The following is a 22,733-nucleotide window of genomic DNA, read 5'->3' as shown; positions in this document are numbered from 1 at the left end:
TGTCAGAGCAGGGACCGTGGGGACAACTTCTGTTTATCATTCACATACCCACACACTGCATGCATCTGTTTAAAACTCATTTGTGGATGATGATGATGCTGTGAATTTGGTTTATTTTAATTTGATTTATGATTTTTGGATTATACAGCTGATCTGAAAATCATCAAGACAGCGTATGGGATGATCGCTTATGACAGAAAATAATTTTGTGATCAGAACGTTTTAAATCCCTATTTTATTGTTTACGTTTTTCAAAACCAGATGTCTAGAATGTGAATTTGTTTTCTCTCTCTCTCTTTCTCTCTCTTTCTCTCTCTCTCTCTGTCTCTTATTCTTGCTTTCTTTTGTGATCGATTTAGCAAAAGATTAGAAAGCTGATCTTATTGTCACAAGGTAAGCTCAGCCTTCCTAAGTGCAGTTGGAGAGGGCTGCTGCCCTCTGCCCCTTAAAACCCAGAGTGCTGTATATTGTCTTGTGTGGAAAGGTGGAGAAGTGTTCCCCACCTTTCTTGTCTCTGAGGCACATACCTCTCAACCATCTCTAGGAAATATCAACCGTGTTTGCCACCAAATGGAATGACGCATTTTGGTCTTCCATACTTTTAAGTATAATCGGGAGGTCTGTTGAACTTTATATCAGCCATTTAGGTCATTTCTCTTATCACAATTACTTCTCCAAGCTGTAGAGCTTCCACCAGTATTGAGAAGCTTTTATTTATCTGTAGATACGTTCGTTTATTTTTTGGAAAGGTAACCTTCAATTTAGGTACTGTTGAACGTGTGAGCCTTTGCAGGTGGAGAGAGGTATATGCCCAAGGGCACTTTAAAAATAAGTATGGGATATAAATACAAAGACAATGTTTCCAGATAGATGATAACATATCAGGCTTTGTAAATCATGATGTCCCTGTGGATTCTCTGGGACAAATCCTGTCTATATATATATACAAGCAAAGCAGTCAGTGAGTAGAATAAAAGTTTTGCTTGTCTAAGAAATACGGGTTCCAGTTATTAAAATAGAGGAACCTTGTGTTATTGTTGTGCTTGATTTTTTTTTTTTTTTTTTTGTACTTACTGTGTTTTAATTTTGTACCTCTGGGTTTTTTTTTTTTTTTTCTGTTGTTGAGTGTGACTTTTTTTAAAAAGGTGGGTGGATTTTATTTTTTTAAAAAGTTTCTGTTTTTCAGTTTTTGTCTTAAATAATTAAATTTTAAAGTAGAATTACTCGATGAAAATATTTTGGACACTAAAATGCACATACTTCTAAAAAGTAAATGTATTTTATTATTAGATTTAACTGGGATTACCAAATCATTCTGACAAAAGGCATTCGTGTTGTTAAAAGACAGTCTGTAACCCTATTTCAAATTGCTTATTCTGTTAAGCTATTGTTTTTCCTTAAAGCTTGAAATGTGGAGGGTAGAGAAGGAAGATTTCATTGTTTTTTGAAGTTATATCTAAATTATCTAGACTACTTTTTAAAAAAATGAATTTTTCCTATACCTCAAAATACAGTGTGTGCTGTATAGAAAAGATGTTTATTTTTTCTTGTTGTTAGTTAAATTTAGACTGTTCCATTTAGACAAGCAGAAAGTTTCTATCCTTTTATCCTATTTAATATATATTATAAAATCTCTGCCATGAAATTCTCTGCAGCTGATGCTGCTACATAGTAAAACTAACAGTAATCATTGAGAAAAAGGTGCATGGGTTTGCATTCATCCTACCATTGACAGATTTTACTCTCTTATAAAAATTATGTTAATGGAAAGTTCCCCTGATTGCACCTCCCACCACCACCACTAAACTCCCAGATCCTGAGGATATAGGAGAATGCTTGCTTTTATAATGGTGTAATTAGCAGTGAATGTGCTTATTTGATACCTAGTGAAAGCTGAATCAATTTTAAAATGCTTTCCTTTTTCTCACCCCTCCCCAACCCCTATCCACCTACCCCCCCTTCCCTCTTGTTTTCCTAGACACAGTGCCAACATAAACCTACATCGTAAACTGTTGACCAAAGAACTCGATGACATGGGCCTGGACTCATCGCAGCCCTCCCTTAGCAAGGACCTCCGCGATGAATTTTTGGTGAAGATCTATGGTGCCCAGCACCCCATGGGGCTCGATGTCAGGGAAGACGCCTCCTCTCCCGCAGGGACTGAAGACTCCCACCTGAACGGGTATGGGAGAGGCATGGCAGAGGACTACATGGTCCTTGACTTGAGCACCACCTCCAGCCTCCAGTCCAGCAGCAGCATCCATTCCTCCAGAGAATCCGACGCAGGCAGTGACGAGGGGATTCTTCTCGATGACATTGATGGGGCGAGTGACAGTGGGGAGTCGGCACACAAGGCCGAGGCCCCCGCCCTCCCTGGCAGCCTAGGGGCTGAAGTTTCAGGATCTCTTATGTTCAGCAGCTTGTCTGGGAGCAATGGTGGGATCATGTGCAACATTTGCCACAAAATGTACAGCAACAAGGGGACCCTGAGAGTGCACTACAAAACCGTGCATTTGCGAGAAATGCACAAGTGCAAAGTCCCAGGTTGCAATATGATGTTTTCCTCTGTACGAAGCCGAAATCGGCACAGTCAGAACCCTAATCTCCACAAAAACATTCCCTTCACTTCAGTAGATTAGTCTCAGAATGGACACTACAAATGCCAGCTCTCACCAGATGGCCTACGTGTTTGAACTGCCATAGTCAGTGTGCGCTTATGTACTTGGGGTGTGTGTGTGTGTGTGTGCATTAATGTATGCTCTGTGGCTACATACACACACACGTATTTCCTTGAGATAAATAAGATAAACACTAGGTGCTTTTGAATTTTTTTCACTTCCCTTTATAAAAGTTTTGGGAAAGGAGTGGGATCTTTGATTTAAGGGTGAAAACAGAGTACCCCTTTAAACACACACACACACACACACACACACACACACACAGAGTGTGCAACTAGCCCCAGTTTTGACAGAATAATTCTTGGTCTTCCCCAAAGAGACAATTTGTTGTACCCATGACTGTTGCCTGCAAAAATAAAAGGGAAAAAAAAAAAAAGAAAAAAGAAACAAAAAGGAACTTCTTATAGTTGTCTTTTGTGAACTTTAAGGTTTTGAAAGAATCTTCAATTAAAGCATGGCAGATTCACCTGTAAATATTTAGCCTTGAGGGGCCATTGATGTAAAACAATTGTATTGATGGTGGTTTAACTTTTTTGTTTAATTTTTACAGTTACATCCAGCTGTTAGATATGCAGGAAAAAATAGTTTGCTGGCTAGCTCTATTCATTTATGTTAGCATTAATGCACATTTTTTTTTTTTTTTAAACATGGTCTTGTTTTTACTACCTGTTAGATATAGTGGTAAAGAGGTGCTGGCATGCTTTACAGCACAGATCTGATTTTTTAAAATGTCCTGTACTAGTACATAAATCCTGTCATGCACTTTTTTTCATACACTACAAGGGGATGTGTAATAACCATGCTTCTTTTTTATCGTTAAACTATTGCCATACTTCAGTAAGTGTCTTTTTTAAAAAAAAATTCACTTGTATAAAAATGGTCTGGTCAGTATAGGGCACAAATGCCAAACAAAGTATTAGTGTTAACACAAAACTGCCAACTTTGCACAAGTTTCCAGAAAAGAAAATACAATTAGTCACTCAACATAACCACAGGCCAATTTGTCGGCCACCAGAAAACCGCTTTTTAAAAAAACACTTGGTGATTCTTTCAAGTGCCGAATGTTATTAGAATCAACATTGCATCCTTCTTGCTTATACGTTAAGTTACATAAAAGGAAAACAAAATTATGTGGTGTGAAACAGCCAAGGCATTTATTCTTCAGAGGCAGGATAATATTTCAGGATACAAAAGCCCAAATTACTCGCTACAGAACAAAGATGAATACAGTAAAAGAGTTGAACACTCATTTCCAAGGCCCTAACCCTTATCCTTTCAAAAGAAATCCTCTGAACTGGGTCGGTCTCTTGTATGGCTGTCTAATTTGTTGCAAATTCTGCAGTCGTACTATAATTCAGGCCTGTTTGGTAGACAAAATCAAAAGGCATTTAACAGCAGCAGTACTTGGAAGCTTTGAAAACATGTGCTAAACTTGAATTGAGCAACACTCCTTTCTGAAAAGCCAGAAGAAGGGGATTTTAAACTAGGATCTCTCAATGTTTAGTGTTTTGTGTTTCCCCACACGATTTGTCAGAGAGAAATGAAAGCAAGCCTGAAACCAAGCAATTGAGAGTGAGAAAGAGGGGAGAGACTATTCTCCAAACCTTTTTTGTTTTGTTTTGTTTCCGATGTTTACACATGTTGCCTGAGCTGGTTAACCACATCGGCAGCCTCAGCTACCACAACATACTGACTAAATGATGATATTTACTCAAGTTCAGTCTGCAGCCAAAACCATTAGGGTGTGCATTGCAGACTGGTTTGTTGTCTTTTTTTTTTTTTTTTCCTTTTTTTTTTTTTAAGTGGAGAGGAAAGGAAGAGATAAACAAGGAATATTTTGTCGAACAGTACACAATAATTTAAAGAGAATGTATTTCTTTTTTGCATTTAATGGCCTCAGACATTTCTCTCATCAATCTAAAGTTAGAAATACCCCTTTGTTTTAACTTTTATGTCGTTTCCATTTTTCATGTTTTTGTAATTATTTTTTCTATGTTCACATCAGCATTCACTTCCGTTAAATTTGCCAAAGGAAACTGTTAATATGTTTCTGTTGTTATTGTTATTCCTGTAGGATTTATTGTACCTCACAGTATTTATTGTTTCCCAAAATAAGCATCATTAGTTGGGGATTCAGTATTTTTATTTGTGAAAATTTCAGAAACAATAGATTCTTAAAGATAGGCTAGCTATGTCTAGGAGCTTTATCTTTTCACCTCCTTTGGAGGATGCTATGGGGTTCATTTTAATTCTTCATTTGTTCTACAGGGAGGAAAGACCAAAAGTATTTGCCATACAAAAGAAACTATATCCAAACACTATGTTAAATGACAAGTGTTTATGGTAAAAAGTTGAGGAAATTAGTAATAACCGTTTTTGTTTTCTTGTACCTTTGAATTCCCCAAAGTCTTAATTGCTTTATTTTGGTGTTGTGTTAAACTGAATAGACAGAGATGTTTTCCTTTGTTTTATACCATATAAGACTCTGTACAGTATGTTTGTGAAAGATTGAACTAGAATAATGAAAGTTTGTTTGCAAACATTTTGGTCCTCTCAGCGTTCTCTGTATTGTGCTGTTGCCCCATTACCAAATGATTAGATTCCAAAAGGGTGGGAAAATATTTTTAATATCCCAACAAAACATAGAAACTCTGGCTTTTGCAGTGTGCTTAGATTACATGTAGTTTTATGAAAATAAATACACACTTTTATTTCAGCAACTTTGAAAAGTTACATTCAGTTGAGTTAGTAGAACCTATCTTGTACAACAGCAATGTTTAGTCTGTTTAATTTAATGTCAAATAAAAGGTCAGATAGCCCTCGTGAGTGAATTACATAGCTATCAGCAGGTCACATCAGCAAATGAACCAGGCTTAGAACAAATGTTTGTTACTTGCTGCGAACCAAGCTAATGTGTATAGCCAGTTAGAAAAAGTCCAGAAGTAATGAGATTCTAGAAGTAGAGTTTCCCTTGCTTGGAAACATGGATGTGTTCACCTGTTTTTTGTCAGAGAAATGGCAATAAGTCCTGGACAGCTGACACTTTTTAAGTATCTCCCCTATTTGCTACTACTTTTGTGCCTCAAGTGCCCAGTCGTTACGGTGGCCTTCTAAATGAGTAAATAACATTTTCCAATATAAAGCGTATTTGCTTAAAAGGGACGGGGGAGTGGACGGATGTAGTACATGCAATGGAAAATCATAAAATGTACAATTCTTCTGTTCCCAAAGTATTGCTTGTTTTTGAGTGTGTGCCTGCGTGTCGTGTTTTGACTTAACTAGAATTCTAGTTAAGATGGTGATCCCACGGCTTATTTGTAAACAGGAAGGATAAAGAGATGAGCATTTTAGTCACTGAGCTCTTCATCTTGCCCATTCCTACTCATTTATTTTTTCATTTTTTTGTTGTTAAACAGTTTCTCTCAAGCCACATCCATTCTACGCTGGCTGAAAATTAATAGTGATTTAGATGTTTATCCAACAAGCTTTTTCCCATGTGATTGGTTTTAGCCAGAGTTTATCACAGGTACAAAATTAGGCACTGTGACTGTGCATGTTCTCTAGCTGATGTTGAAACTTACTGTCTTGATCATTTAAAACTATGTTTTTGTAAATATCAGGTTTAGTCCGCTTTCGGGAATATCTGCATGCTATGGAAACAAAGAAAAAGGATAGATAATAAGTAATCTGGTTTAAAAGTGTGATAAAAATCTTTGGCATTCTTTGTTCTGGTATTAATTGTATTTAAATAAGTCAACCCAGTGTAACTCATTCCAAATTTTAGTCCAGCTGCCCTGTTCAGCCTGATGCCTTTTAAAGTTTTAAAGGTGTTAACGTTTTCCTTTTCAACATGGCAAACATGTTTTAAAACCTTTTTGGCACAATGGTGCCACTGTCCTCATAGTGTTACTTGTTTGGTCACGAATTTTCAGGCCCTTTCTTTCAGTAAGAGGAGAAAGGCATTTACCTGGTTAACGGCCCCATTAGTATACATTGCTCTAAGGAAGAAAAAAAAAATCTTTGAATATATCAAGAATGGGCTGTTCCAGAGGCATTCCCCTCATTTTACTCAGGAGAAACTATGCACTAGGTTCCCACTACATACAATGTGACCTTTTTTTCCCCTTTCTCTGTACACACCCCAGATGTGTGCCAAGAAAATGAGAATGAGGGCTGTTGACAATTAAAACATAAAGAAGCTAGTCACCAGATTGAGATGGACATGCTGCTAACTGCTGACAGCTTGACCTGAGCAGTCCTAACTTGTATCTGGTCTGTTAGCATTGGGGTAGATTGACTAACACAGTAAATAAAATTCAACCGTCGTAAGACACGCTACATCTGCTATCATCAAGAAATAAATCATCCGGAAGAAACTGTCTTTCATCCTGTGGTCACACCCTTTTCTTAAGAGCTTCTTTTTAAAAATTATGACAGACGAATTTCATTCTTTAAAATCACTTATCTTCTTCCACACTTGAAATATTTAAATTAGGTGGTTTTGCTCTTCCCTCTCGTTGTTTATTTTTTTGGGATGGATCTAAGATGGGAAATAAAAGATACCAAAAAGACTGGAGGGATCACGGTGTTTTCATCACAACTAAGTAGAGGGTCGGTTCCTGCCCTGGTTTGGGGGTAGCTAGAAAAGGAAATCAGGAATGCACTGGAAGTGTTGGCTTGAGAGAAAAGACTGGCATAGCTCTGCCTTGCAGTGGGTGAGAGCATATTGATGCTAGTGACCTGCAGAGTTTCCATGACCAGGTGAGTCGGCTCTGAGGAAGGGGTTAGGAAAGCAAGAACAGCTGCATGGAATAGCTGAAGTTCCTTTGGGGTCAGGAAGAGCCAACAGTTGTGGGGTTTTGGTTGCTTTTGCTTTGTTTTTGAGTGGGAAGTCTTGCTGGAATCCCCTGAGAACCGAAAGATGCCAGGGGTCAGCGAAGCTATAGAAAAGGCCAGTGGTAACACCTCACTTTCATCCCAATGGAGGAGTAGGTGCGAATGGCACCAGCGTGGATCATTCCTTTCTTGATCATCACTCGTGCTTGCCACTGTAGCAACACAACAAAGCCATGATTGTAATTAATACTAGGCTAAAGACCTTGGTCAAAATGGGAGCTCATTTACTGTTCTATGAGATAAACAAATAACTTCTCTTTTCATATCTTCCCTCAGAGATAAACCACGTGTGGTAGTCTTGCTTGCGCTAGTAGTAAGGTCATGTTTGATCTGTCCCAGACGGTCGCATATTTCCTGTGGCTGGAGTGTTGCTCACCATAAATGGTCATTTTCAAACAGTACTATGTAAATGCAGCTGTACAACTGACCAGTGAGTTATCTCTCATCACTGTTGCCCACATACCCGTCCTTCCTTGTGTAGTTTCATCATCCTCATCCTTCCCACATCTTGCGCAAAATGATTTTCTGTGGTCATTCGGCAATAACTGTATGTGACATACTGTCTTTTTGGCATTTGTTGAAAAATCCAAATGCTTAATAACAGAAGGTTTAAAAAAAAACTAAGCATTTTTACATGTACACTGAATTGGATCAGCATTATTGTTCATTATAATGCTATATATATTTTTGGAGCAGCATACTATAGTTGTCATAAAACTATCTTTATTCTTCTCCTCTAAAGTGTTGTTGTAAATTCATTTGACCTTTACTGCAGGAAAAAAAAATCTTTTTTATATGGGGTATGAAGACAAGGCTCAGTTTGTAACAAATAGTGGACCATTACAAAAGAGGAAAGAAAAAAGCCAGGGCTGAGCAGCAAGAAGCTTCAGTTCAATTTCACCTCATATCTTTCTAATAACGTACTTGTCACTTTATTACCTTCCAGTAATGTGAACGCTGCTGACAAGACTGTCACACTAACAGCAGACAACACCCTCTCTGCTTCAGCCCAGCTCTCCTGGCTACTTATTGCCCTGGCCCTGAAGGGACACAAACTAATAGTGTGCTTTCCAGTTCAGCACTTGGCCATCAAATATAAAAGGATGCGTAATTGCCTGTTTATCCCCTTGTGAAGGAGAAATTGACTACAAGGGCTAGGCTTTCCCATCGAGTTCCCTGATGTACACACACATCCACAATCAGTCAGTCTCTCTCTCCCTCTCTCCCTCTCTCTCCTCTCTTCTTCCCTGTTGTACTCCCCTCCTAACACACAAGCACATACACACACCTACTGTGTCTTTGGGAAGCCCAAGGCTGCCTCTCGGTGCCCTCTCCAGCTGTTAAGTGGACAGTAACAAGATGACTTCTTAAATAAAGGGTCAGTAGAGAGACACTGTGACAGCATCCTTTGCTTCTTTGAAAACTTAAGTATTGCAGTTCCATTTTGAGAGTAATGGATGTGGCCCTATAATTAGAGCAAATTTTCCTGCAAGTCAGTGGCATAAGTAAGATTATCTTGCCCCCTAATTTGTAGGGAAAAGATTCAAATATTTTTCTTCCCCTTCAAAAAGTACATGTTGTAAACTGGTTATACACAGTGGTAATTTTTTTTTCTTGTCCTTGGCATCAAACCATGGATCTAGATGTACAAATGTATCTTTCAGTGACCCCTCCAAATCCATAGTGTAACATGATAGATTAACTTTTATTTTGTCCAACTGGACTGACAATCTAAAAAAGATGGCACCAGGCTTTTGACTTTAATCATTAAAACAAGGACCACCCTATGGGTAAAAGGTAAATTCTCCACTTCGAAGAACTTTGGTAAGTAGAAGTACAGGGAGCTTTAGAAAACCAAGTGATGGGGACCAAAGGTACAAAGGAAGAATACATGAAAATGTTATATTCCAAAATGCCTTGAGCCCAAACAATGTGTCAGGATTGGCTGCTATTTTTGTATATTGAAATACTCAAATGATGGTTGGAAAGTGACTAGATAGTGACTAAATGAAGTGCAAGATCTATCGAGCGTCTTCTTTCTGGAACTAGGGGATGCTTCCTTCCAACCTTCCCACAGCACGTCTCAGAGAAGATAGTTGGCCCCATTACAAACAGTCACATTTCAATAAGATATTAGTCAGCCAGGTAAGACACATCAGCTATCGGTATCATCTTCCATGTGAACTTTAGCAAGGAGAGAAAAGCAGCAGATTTAGAGATAGACAGTGTAACAGGTCTATGTTGACAAATCTGCGCTAAATAATTTCATGAACCAGTCTGAGGACTGGAAAGAAAAGCACTTTGAGCAAGTACTCTTGGGTTAGAGCAAAGGCAGTTAGTTGACATGATACTTAAGTTCCTCAGTATGTATATATTACAATCGTTTATCGGACATCTTAATAGAATCTTAATTGAAAACCCAGTTGCCAAAATTGCACAAGTTCTGCTCGCCGGTATTAGCTTTCTCCCCTTAACTCGAAAATAACAGGGATGCTTAAGGACATCTGTAATAGTTTTTTTAATGCTTTGTTTCACTTTTTTAAAAAAAGAATCTTTGAAGGGAAGGAAGAACAGAAAGAGGTATTTTAAGAAAAATGGAGAGAAATAGATAGTATTAAAAGTATATTTCTTGAAAAGAGAGTATCTAAGTGCTATACCAAGATTTTATAAGGCTTCCTGTTGCCAAATGTGATGTTGAGATAATGCACAGCTAAGATGGCAAATCCATCAATTATTAACTGGCTCTGCCCACTTCTGTCATGGAATGCAAGGATTGAGAGGTGACTCTGGGGAGACCCTGGGTGTGTGAGAGAGCTCCATTCATCTGGCCCTGGATATGGTTCTCAAAAAAGGGAGAAAGCTCCAGTCCCTGCAAGGTGAACTGACCCGGCAATGTTTCAGTGGGAGCCTCACTGCCTGCCTTTTCCATGCTAGGAGACAAAGCATCCCCTACCCCATCTGTGAATCAGTGCTGTGGCCACTGTGAGAAGCATTGATTCATGAGGTATGATGCTCTTGAACTCCCAATGTGCTGAGTTAATAGGTTCACTTGAGATGTATCAACCAAGGCTGACTTTTTATTTTTTTAATCTAGTAGCCAATCTGGAGTGTTTTTGCATGTTTCTGTACAGAGTAATCCATCCCTCTCATTGTGTATCTTAATCTCCTCTGACTTTTCCATTGTCTTTCTCAATCCCACCCTTTGCTCTTTGGATCTCACCAACCCTCTTAAAATAAAAAAATCGTGTTTGAACAAGAAGGTAGAACACGCCTTCCTCATCCTGGTTTTAATCGCTTTCGCTTTGGAAATATGTGTTCTACCCTGTCCAGGGTTTACATAACGTGAATTAAGTGAATGAGATGTTCTAGTGTTATATCTTAACCTGATGAGACTAAGATTTCTAGTATATGGTGCTTTCGCTTTCCTGTGCAAACTTTGGTTCAGCTTCTCTGCACAGAATCTTACCATTTTCCTGCCAGTGCCAGTATAAAGAATGCAGGAGAGCTAAACATGGGTACATGAAGGTCAGAGGGGTGAGGACGGTCGAGAAGTGGGGAGAAGACTTGGGCTTGAGACGACCTGGGCTTTTCGTGTGTAGCCCACTCAGCAGTATGAGGATGACTGACACACCAGTGCGTGATTTCCAAGTGAGGCAAATGCCCATTTCCCCACTCCCCTCACACCCTGCCTGGCTTCTTCCATGAAGTCCTTGCTGCTTTTCTGTCTCCCCAAAGGCAAGGGGAAGGGGCAGGTTGGGGATCTGGGAAAGCAAGTTCTCTGTTCTCTCCTGCTGGTGATGGACTAGGCCTTTTAGAACTAGCAAGATCCCTCACACAGCTGGGAGAACACATACCTTTCTTACTCGCTCCAGACCCATTGGTGTGTCTCCAGTAACAAAAGTATTAGACTCAGCCTGCATATTTGATGGCAAAAGTGGCCAAAGGGAATTGAAATATCTTGAAGAAAAGGAATTTTCACCAAGATATGTCCTCTCCCTCTCCCAGAGTTTAGCTGTTTATTCCTTTTTGTTTGTTTCTATTGTTCTCATCTGCATAAAACCAGTCTCTTCCAATAAGCCTGCCACAGAATCAAAGTCTGTACTACAAACGGTAACTGCGCCAAGGGATGGGACCGTGTGCATCACCCTGATCTAATCATTGTGACGTTGGTAGCTTCCTAAATACTGTATGTACCTTGAACAAGGGTTTTATTTTTGTTTGGTTCTGTTTTGCTTTTTGTTTTTATTGGTAGTCTAAGGTAATTAAATTTTTTAATTTGCTATTACTTTGGTTGTATTTTCTGTACTATAACTGCCTACAGTATGTCTTTTGCATAAAATGCATAAGGGTTTGGGGATGTAAATGGAATTTTATTCATATTTTGTCCAAATACCTCTTGTAATTTGTATCAAAATTCTTGTACAATTTTTATATTAAAGATTTATCAGTCACTGATCTCTTCTTACCTTTTTGATTTCAAGAAACCTCCACACACTCCAGTAGCTCTTTGCAAAATACACCTAACAGCCCTTAAGCTCACAGTGTAATTCACCTTATTTAAGCACACTTGTTGGTGAACTCAGAGCCAAGCTCCTATTTGGACTGAACCACTATATTATTTAATAGATTTCTCAGGAAGACCAAGCTCATCTTTGGCTCAGATGGCGAAGCTGGGTCAGAGCTGCAGAGGTCCTGGCCACTCCCAATGGAGCACAGCAGACACTGCCCTCCGTCTTGCTCCCCATAGCTATCCCTTCAGGCATGCCTTTTCTGTGACTTTCCAGAAGTCCTTTTCCCAAAGCCTTTGCCCCTGCTCTTTTGAGGAAAAGAAGACTAAAGGAAGAACTTAGGTGTCTTTGCACCTGAGCTTTTCAAAAATAAATTTTCTTCCCAACCCTTTCAAATTGGTGGACAGCAGCCACCAGGATAATGACTTCATATTTTTTCAGACTGAATGCTTGTCTTTCAGTTTATAGTCTCTTGGCAGCAGCTTTCCACAAATTGTCCTTGTTATAATCTAGACATAAAACTGGCAGATGGAAAGATGTCATAATCAACCACATTTCCTCCTCCTGTCGTCCTGCACGGGGACTATGGGATGAAGCATAGAGAAGGTGCGTTTTGGGAGCTAAACCTTGGGCACACTCAGGCGTAAAGATGGGAACAGTAAACACTGAGGAGAGGAGGAGGGGTGCGAGGACTGAAAGGCTGCCTACTGGGTGCTGTGCTCACCACCTGGGTGATGGGACCATTCGTACCCCAAACCTCAGTGTCACACAATACACCCATCTAACAAACCTGCACATGTACACCCTATATCTAAGATAAAAGTTGAAATTATTTAAAAAGATGCTTTTGACTCAGCAGTGTTTAATATCACCCCCACTTCTTAAACCAATCCAAGTTAAAAATTAGACCAAACAAGACTATAACTTTTGCTGAAATCTCCCCTTCAATTTAGTATTTTCTGTTCTCCATCTGCAGGGCCATATCTGCTCAAATCTCCCCAGCTTGTCTTACCCACCTGTCCAGTTTTCCCTGGCCTCTAACGAAGGCACCTAAGCTACCTGGACTCTAGAGCGATGCCCTGGCCCCAGGCCTCTGGACAGGCTGCCTGTACCCCTCAGACCCCCAGTAAGGAGCTACCCAGGCTCAGCTATCACTGACTGAGTGTCTCTCCCAAAGCATCAGGGATGTCAGCCACCTAGCCTTGATGGAGTCTCCCTCCTTGATTTCTCTGAGCACCCATAGATGGGTTTTGGTGTGACGGCAAAGAAATGAAAGGTTAAGCAACTTTGGAAAAGTCAGCCTCCATTGAGGCATGTGGTTATTAGATGTCATGGATGTGTTAAGGCACTTCTGCAGGGAATCCAAGTATAATTACGATCTTTTCATCTGTCATAATAAGTCTGTAATTGGCAAGAATTCTCCCTCAAATAGCTCCTCCTCCTCCTTGGGAACAAAAAAAGTTGTTTTAAATGCTATTAAATGATGGAAATACTCCTGTTTAGTGAAGAGGCACCCATGAAGACAGCTCTTGGCACAAAGCTAGTCAAAGCTGCCTGGGTTGTGGCAACTTGCTCTCCTGAGCCACTGGAAGGCTTGCTGCCTGCTAGTTTGCCCCATGTCAGTTGACACTATGACAGTAGATTAAGTGCTACTAATTTAATAAAGCTGCTCTGAGGCCAGAGCTGATCTATCAATGAAGACGAGAGAGGATCACACTGGTGGGGGCTTGGGGAGGGGCAGCAGAGAATATTGAATTGCCTGAAGTAATACTGGGGGAAAAATCTATTGATCCTCAGTAAGGAGCAGTTATTTTTAGTCACATGACTCTTGGGCACCCAATCATTACCCATATTCATCAAAGCTGTATAATGAACAGAGGTATTGATTAACAGGGGTAGCTGAGGAGATTTCCCAACAGTGCTAGTTCACATTGATAGGTCTCCAATGGGAATACAGGCCATGCAGCCCTGGAACATAACTTATTGTGTTCTAGGTCCTTCTATTGATTTGATTTGGGCGGGGGCGGGGTGGGGAGGAACAGCATTACACACAGTGCTACCCCTATGACCTTTCTCTGAAACACTCCTTGGAAAGAAAAGAAAAAGCCCCACTCTGCAACAAGTACATAACCCTTCTCTAAGTTTTCTCTCTGGCCAGGCTGGCCATCCGACCTCATCTCTGATTGCTATGTGTTATCCTGATTTACAGAAATTTGCTGGAAGCTGGGACATGCCAGTCAGAGCTTAGAGCCATCAGGCGTATGAAGCTTTCCCTCCCCTAAAGATCAACATATGGCTTCAGGAAATTATCATGTTAGGCTAATTGCACCAAGTTGGCATGGTAGGAACATAATGAGTCCCGGTTTCAGCATGCTGACCCCAAACCCAGTGATGCCAGCGCATAGTAACTTTCCAAGCATTTTGCCTCGTGGCAGGAATCCTCATTGAGCTGCTGTTTGCAAAAGGCATTTGGTTGTATTTCTAGCGTGTGTCCTGAACCTGCGCTGCCGTGTTCCAATCGTACGAGGGAGTTTGCTGTGCTGTTCACAGGAGCGCTTGTCCTTCCAGAGAGCTAGTGGTGACCCAAATGCCATAACCATCTGAAGCCATGCGCTGCCTGACGGGTGACATGCTGCTTAAAATGCTGATATGTAACTAGAAACCATTAAACCCCAGGGAGAAAAAAAGTAAAGGATTAAGACAAGGACAGCTGTAAAAAATAAAACTCAAATGCATCATTAGAAACCAGAAATTCACAAAGTAAAACTGTCTGTCATCCCCACTGGATATTAGCAACACTCGACTTGTATATTAATGAAATAGTGCAGGAACTCTAAGTCACCCTTTAACCACGGAAGCAAGAGGGAAGTTTCTCTTTACTGCAGTCTCTCCTAACTTGAGCTCGGGTTTTTGATAACATTGAATTTTCTGTGCCTCAGAGTATCCTCACCAACCCGTCTTAGTTTGTCTTACCTTGGCTAGCAGACTTTTTCTTCTTCAAGCACAGCCTCTCCCTTCAGCGCTGGGACGTTTATGAATGCCACCTTCAGCATTGTCTTTACCTTTCTTTACTCTCTTCATCATCGTGTTCACTTCAAGTTTTGCTTTCTTGGCTGTTATCATCTTTACAAAAAAAGTTCAATATATTTTGATCTTCCGGGGTTAGACTACACCGTGACTTCTTTCCAAATATAAGAGCTTATAGGAAAAAAAAAATCAAGGGCTTCAGAAATTTTAAATCCAGAGTTCCGTGCATTGTGTAGCAACTTCGAGTTTTTGGAATGCCTCAAAAATGGTTATAAGCAATTGAATTTGGAGGTTATCAGGGTTTGGGGCATGTGCCATGTGAGGTGATTTAAGATTATTAGCCACTTCCACCTTTTTAGAGAGATTCATTTTTACAAATATAAATGCTGTTAACAATTCAAAGCACTCTCAGAATTCCCCTTCTTTGTTCTTACCCCAGGATCTCAATTTCAACTTTTCTTATTTTTTTTCCATAAGTGGAGAATTTCCTCCCAAAGTTTCACAAAGCTATTTGCAGGCTCAAAACAAGACACTTATTTGATTATTTTCAGATGTCACATCAATTGGTCTTCAGCCAAAAGTAATCCTACAAGATGTTATGCTTTTATGCTTTCTGTTCTTTCAAAAACCACAAACCTGTGTGTTTGAAAATATCACTCTTTCCAAAGTTCTCGGCCTCACCCACAGAGCTTGGAAGTAAGAATGGTTTCAGGCTTATATATGTACTTGCCTTCTCAAGGAAACAGCAAAACACAAAACCCACTCACTTTTCTTATATCTACTGTGAGCATAAATGGGGAAGGGAGGGGTGTGGGAAGCCAGTAAGTTGTGAAATCCAGGAAGGTGAAATATAGGTGAAGTCTAGGAAGTTGTGTCTCATATGGGATTGTGTTCTAAATACCTTCAAGATGCAATGTTTCTCTTGCCCTTATAGTTTGTGGTACATAGTAGGCATTCAATTCATATTAATAGCATAACTGGGTAAGTGATTGGGGAATGGGGGTGAGAGGGTGGACGGAGTCCTTTGTTAAATGCCAAAGTCAGAGACAGCCTTAAAATGGGGTAAGCACACCCCATCTCTCTCACTGAACACAGCTTAAAACCCAGACAGATGCACGGGTCAGTCATCTGAGGGCTCTGAAAAGTAAACAGTAAGCAGAAGCACTGAGGAGGAAGACCAGGCTCCAAAGTCCCACCGAAATAGCAGCACTTTGCCATTTGTCCCCCTCCAGGATGCCCTGGGCCAAACTCATCAAATCAGCAACCCAGAAGTGGGCATCATGGTGACCAGAGAGGTCTCTAGAAGAAACCCTCCTCCAGTCAAGGAGTAGGGAAGAAAACAGCAAATGCTCAGAGAGAGAGGGAGAAATTTCCTATTCCTCTTTCTTTTTTTCCCCGTTTTCTTGTGCCTACCTCAAACCCACATAAGCAGCAGTGGCAGCAGGAACCGTCAGGGGTGAAAACTCTGCGGGAGGGAATCCTCCTGCCTTAGTGGAGAAGCCATTGTCCCAAGAAGGTGGCAAGTTCACTTTTGCTTTTTATCTGCATCTGTCCTCCCACCACTTGGCCCCGGAGGTGAGCACGATGACAGCAGGTGTAGGGCAGAACACCAGCCTTGCAGCCAGAGGACGGAAAAGGCCAGGCTGAAAAGTTCCAGGGAGACCTGGAGAGGGAGGTCCTTGGGAAAGTGACCCGTTAAAGTTAGCAGTTCCTGAGCTTACCCCTGAGGAGTGCATGCCCAGGGCTGACCGTGCACAGCACACACTTTGAGAAGTGTGTTATGGGATAGATGGCCAACTATGTCCCAAACTGGCTACTGGGTGGGTGGGGCGCACATGGGACAGATCCAAACAGTGCTGCAATGATTTTGGACACTGAACTGATGCTGGAACTATCACCCTCAGAAGGCTGGTTGGAACTTGCAGCCTAAACCCAATTAGGTCAAATGCCTCCTAAAAATAATATCAACATTCTCCGTAAGATTTTAACAAGACCCAGAATCTCATAACATGTGTGGTAGGCAGACTTCTTTTTTAAAAATTGTGGTGTTAAATACACAAAGCATAAAATTTACCATTTGAATAATGTTTAAGTGTACGGTTCTGTGGCATAAAGTACATCCACACTGGTGTGCAACCATCGCCGCCATCCATCTCAAGAACTTTTGTGTGTTCCCCAACTGAAACTCCATACCCATTCAACTCGAACTCCCCATTCCTCATTTCCCTTGCCGTTCTTTCCGTCTCTGAATTTGATGACTCTAGTTACCTCATATAAGTGGAATCATCCACTGTTTGTCCTTCTGTGTCTGGCTTATTTCACTCCGCATCATGTCGTCAAGGTTCATCCATGTTGTATAGCATATGTCAGAATTTCCTTCCTTTTTAAGGTTGAATATGATTCCATTGTGTGTGTGTGCCACATTTTGTTTATTCATCCATCCATCGATGGACGCTTGGGTTGCTTCCACCAGCAGGCAGACTTCTAAGATATCCCCTGATGATTCCCAGATACTGGTTTTCATACATCCTCCCCTTAACTGTGGCAGACTATGGTAAAAATCTTGAGCTATCCCTTCCCTGATTGGGTTATAAAACACTCTAGCTTCTGTCTTGCTAATGTGCAATGTCTCCATACTGTGTATTCTGCCTCTATACTCTGTACTCTATCTTCAGTACTCTAACTTATTGCCCTCTTGGCTGACACACTTTGATGAAGCAAGCTGCCATGTGAGAGAGACTCATGTCAAAAAGAACTGATGGTGGCCTCTAGTCAACAGCCAGAGAGGAACTGAGGTCCTCAGTTCAACAGCCAGCAAGGAACTAAATGCTGCCAATGACCACCAGTGTAGCTGCATTGGGCCTTCAGATAAGATCACAGATCCTCAGACAACATATTGCTTGTCCCTTTGAGAGACCCCACGGCAGAGGACTCAACTAGGTCCAAACTAAAGAAACAATGGGACAATAAATGCTGTTTCAAGCAACTGAGTTTTGGAGTAATTTGTAATGCAGCAAGAGATAACTAATACAACACAATATTCAGAATGTCCAGGATACAATCCAAATTTTTTCAGTCTATGAAGAACCAGGAAAATCTCCTTTTACATGAGGGAAGACAATAACAGATGCCAGTACAGAGATGATGAAGGTGTTGGAATTATCAGAAAAACACTTAAGAGCAAGGATGATTTAAATCCTCCAACAATAAGGGCAGGTACTTTTGAAACAAATGAGATGCTAGAAAGCCTTAACAAGGAAATAGAAGATATAAAGAACCAAATGGAAATTTTCAGCCTGAAAAACAAGGTCATTAAAATTAAAAAGTCACTGGATACTTCAATAGCAGAATGGAGATGACAAAGGAAATCCAGTGAACTTGAAGACAGGAAAATAGCAGTTATCCAGTCTGAACAATAGAGAGAACACCATCGAACAGAGCCTCAGGGAGCCACAAAACGACAACAAAACACCTAACATGTCTGTTATTAAAGTTTCAGACGTAGAGGAGAAACAGTTCAGTGAAGAAAAATATTTTAAAAAATAATGGCTAAAAACTTATTTAGCAAGAGACACAAACCTATGGATTCAAGAGACTCAGTGAACCTGAACTGGATAAAGCTAAGGAAATGCACACTCACATGCAGCACAAGAAACTGCTGAATTCTACAGATAAGGAACCAAATCTCAAAAAGTAAAGAACCCAAGAGAAATGATGCCTTACTTACCGGGGGACATTGGAATGATGGTGTTTTTGCATCAGAAACCAAGAAAGCCAGAAGAAAGTGGAACAATATTTTCAAAGTACTAAAATAAAATAACTGTCAACTCAAATTCTAAATCCAGGAAAAATATTCTTTAAGAATTAACCTGAATTAAAGACATTCTCAGGTGAAGGAATTCTCATTGTTTTCCAGCATACATCTTCCAAAAGAGCTGCTACAGAAAATTCTTCAGTAAAAAGAGAAATGATACCAGAAGAAAAGTTGGAGCCTTAAGAAAAAAAAGAGAGCAATGGAAATGATAAATACGTGGGCAAATACAATATTTTTATTCTGTTATTTTTTGATGGTTTGAAAGCAAAAAATACAACATCGTCTGATGGCATGTTCAATGTGTGTGGACATAATACATAAGACAACTATGACAGAAGGCTATACTCTGTATGCTTCCATTTCTATGATGTTCTCCGGAAGGCACAACCATAGTGGTAGAGGACACGTAAGTGGTGGCCCGGTCTTGGGGTGGAGGTAGGGTATGATTGTAGAGAGATAGCAGGAGGGAGTTTTTGAGGCAATAAAACATTACTGTATCTTGTTTGTGGTAGTGGTAACTCAAATCTATATATGTAGTAAATTTCATAGAACTATACACAGAGAAAAAGTCAATTCTACTGTATATTAATTCTAAAAAAAAAAGAACAGGAAGTATAGTTAGGTCCCCGGCAGTCTGATTTCGAAGGGAATGAAATCTGCCTCCCGCGTCCTCTCACCCCACAGCTCTAAATGATGCATTTCTTACTTTTTGGTTTCTATAGGAATGTCCTTAAAAGAGGGAAGTTCATATAAAAATGATGAGATTTAAAATACAAGCTGATAGAAAAACCCATGGACTTAAATTCTGCTTAAGGTTTAAATATTCTTTGGCTTGTTTCCAGCAAGAGAGCCTGAAAGTCAGATGAGTGGCACAAGACATTACGACAGGAAGTACAGCCAGTGACTACAAAAAAATTGGTCTGAACTGAACAGCTTTCGTGTTGGTAGATATGTCATATGTTGTCATATGTTGGTAGATATGGAGAACACTTCAAAAATTTGTGATGGACAGGGGTAGAGGAGGAATTTCTGTGATATTAACAACCAAAGGTCTTTCCCTCTAGAATAGTGAGTAGCTCCTGACTCCTGACCATGGCACTAGAGCTCTTCAGTGCCCTGTAATTGCGGTTAATAGATGGAACCTCTGAGTCTCTGTCTACACCCTCCAGGTTGCTTTCACACACATACAGGTTGAAGAACCACTGGGGAACAAGAGCTTCGGTATGAAGAACATCTTAGATGTTATGTCTGTGTTGGTAATGTCATGGGCTAGCTGCTTCTTCAAAGTAAAAGGTGAGTGGGGAAGAGAAACCAGCAACAAAGATTGACAAGAGTGGTAAAGTGAGAACTAGACTCTAGTGAAAGGAAAGGAAAGAAGTTAAGTGAGAGTAAAGAAGTTAGAAGTATCAAAGAGTGGGTGGCCGACCACATAAAACGCTCCAGAGAGGTCAGGTGAGGCAAAAATTGCCAAGCATTCATTGAATTTAGTAATTAGGGCATTTTCCAATATTTTAGTGCAAACATAGGAGCTATGCATCACAGTGTCTGCCGAGCCTAGCTTCCCTTGCTAGTTAAAACTGCTTCACCCTCAGCCCCCACACAGGGAAGCTATGTTAGATTGATTTTTGCAAAACAGTGGTCAGAGGCTGACCAAGCATGGGCACCTGACTCAAGGGCAGCCCATTCATAGGCTGGCAGGTGAGGCCTTTGGGGAGGCCTAGTACAAAGATAACAATTAGCTGTTTCACCTGGCTCTGTCCAAGATTTGGATTGTGAGATATAAAGTGGATTGGCCAGTTGCATGTGAGAGGAAAATAGAGCAGGTTCAAAGAGAAAAAGAGAGATAGTGAGAGCAAGAGAGACAGAGAGAGTAAGAGAGAGAGACTGCTATGGTTTTGAATACGTGCCCTCTAAAATTCAGGTGTTGAAACTTAATGGCCAATGTAATAGTGTTAACAGGTGGGGCCTATCAGAGGTAATTAGGTTATAAAAAGTCCTTATAAATGAGACTTCACAAATGAATGTGATTAAAGCCCTTATAAAAGAGGCTTCGTGCAGCTTTTGGCTCTCTTGCCCTTCCACCTTTAGCTGTGGGGGTGGACGCCGTTCCTTCCCTCCAGGCAATGCAGTATGAATGCACCATCCTGGAAACAGCGGCTCTCACCTTACACCGAAGCCGCTGGGGCCTCGATCGTGGACATCTCAGTCTCCAGAAGGTAAGAAATAATTTTTTGTTCTTTATAAATTATCAAGTCTGTGGTATTCTTTTATAGGATCACAAAATGGACTGAAACCGAGACACAGGCTATGTGTACCAAGACAGGCAGATAATGGTGCTGGCCCTTCCAGCTGCTCTGATGAGAATGTGTGGGAACCTTATTATGAAGTTACATGTCTGAAAGAATGAATCTTGTGTTGGACTGGGAAGAAGGGCCATAGTAGAAAAGTGTCTGTGTGTGTGTGTGTAATAAGAGAAAAGACTTAATCATGATAGAGAAATCTGAGGAATGCTACTATGTGACTCACCTAAATTGTAACTCTCAATCCAGTCCTACAGTTAGGGAGAATCGTGTTTCTCCTACAAATATCCAAAGGACACAGAAGTGCCCAGAGATGGCCAGCTACCTGGTGGACATAGGAACTACAGAATATTCACAGTGATGAAATTGTGGAGGGAGGGGCATTATTTGTGAGTCTGTATCATGCACATGGTTCTATGTTAAGCACTTTACCCGCATTTCCTCATTTAAGCCTCACAACACCTATAAATAAGCATGATTGTTCTCTGCTTTAAAGTTCAGAAGACTGAGGCCCCAAGAAATAACAGAGACCATTAGAACTGGAAGTTGAACTGGGATCTGTTTATCTGAAAGAAATCCTGATCTTTTCACCTTTCATACTTCCCCCATTTACGAATCTTATACCCTTAATAATTAACAAGGACACCTGCTGACTTCCTATAGGTGTGGCTCAGAATGAAATTCAAAAGTTTCCAATGTAGTCGAGAAATAAATATGTGCAACATGGCAAGTGACAGATTGAAGTAGACCGGTCAGGGTTATATATATATATATGTGTGTGTGTGTATATATATGTTTGTATATATATAATTTATTATATATTATTATTTATATATTATATGTATAATTTATTGTCTAAGGTGAAAGGGGGCACTAAAATTAATTGACTAGCATTAACAGTTCCAAAATAGTAGTAATCAGGAACTGTCCTGAGCAAATCAGAACATATAGTTACCCTAATGAAACCTTGCTGTAATCTTACACTTCCTGATTCAAGATTACTAAGGCCTTCACCTACTCACAAGGCCCTTCTCATATTTATTGTCTTTCAAAAAATACCCAGTACCTCTCAATCTATGAGGGCACGGACCCCACGCTGGATTGGGAACCTCCCAGGTTTTCGTATCCAATAGCTTTTAGTGTAAATTGGGCAGATATGTTCTTAATTTGTGTAGTGATAAGCCCAGGTCAATAACCATCTGGTGATCAGAAACTGAGTTGAGGAAAGGTTTGGGGTGGCTGGAAGCCTTGCTGTATGAATCAGGTTCTTAGTTGAAAGCAACAGAGAACAACCCTGACTTGCTTATACAGAAAAGATAGATAGTACTGGTGGTTTACAGAAATGCTAAGAAGGCTGAATTACTAAGCAAGGGAAGCAAACAGGAACAAGACAGACTGAAAAACAGGCAAATGACAGCCAAAATGACATCACAGAACTAACCCAGTGAGGACCTGGCTGCTGTCATTGGCACTGTGTGTTGTATACTACAGCCAGCACTGCTGCCATGTA

At 40.4% G+C, this 22,733-nt stretch overlaps 1 protein-coding gene across 1 annotated transcript in view; it reads left to right on the top strand.

The window, feature by feature from the left end:
• The window catches only part of BNC2 (basonuclin 2), a 458,860-nt gene extending 446,831 nt beyond the window's left edge, over positions 1-12,029 (top strand). Inside the window, 1 exon segment of the mRNA XM_031654267.1 lies at positions 1,979-12,029. Within this exon segment, the coding sequence (XP_031510127.1) occupies positions 1,979-2,639 (661 nt within the window). The 3' untranslated portion in view covers positions 2,640-12,029.
• The last annotated feature ends 10,704 nt before the right edge of the window (positions 12,030-22,733 follow it).

Source organism: Papio anubis, chromosome 13 (assembly GCF_008728515.1).
Source record: "Papio anubis isolate 15944 chromosome 13, Panubis1.0, whole genome shotgun sequence".
NCBI classification, from domain to species: Eukaryota; Metazoa; Chordata; class Mammalia; order Primates; family Cercopithecidae; genus Papio; species Papio anubis.
The sequence above is the reverse complement of the archived record's forward strand: the minus strand, read 5'-3'. Positions and strand labels throughout refer to the sequence as shown.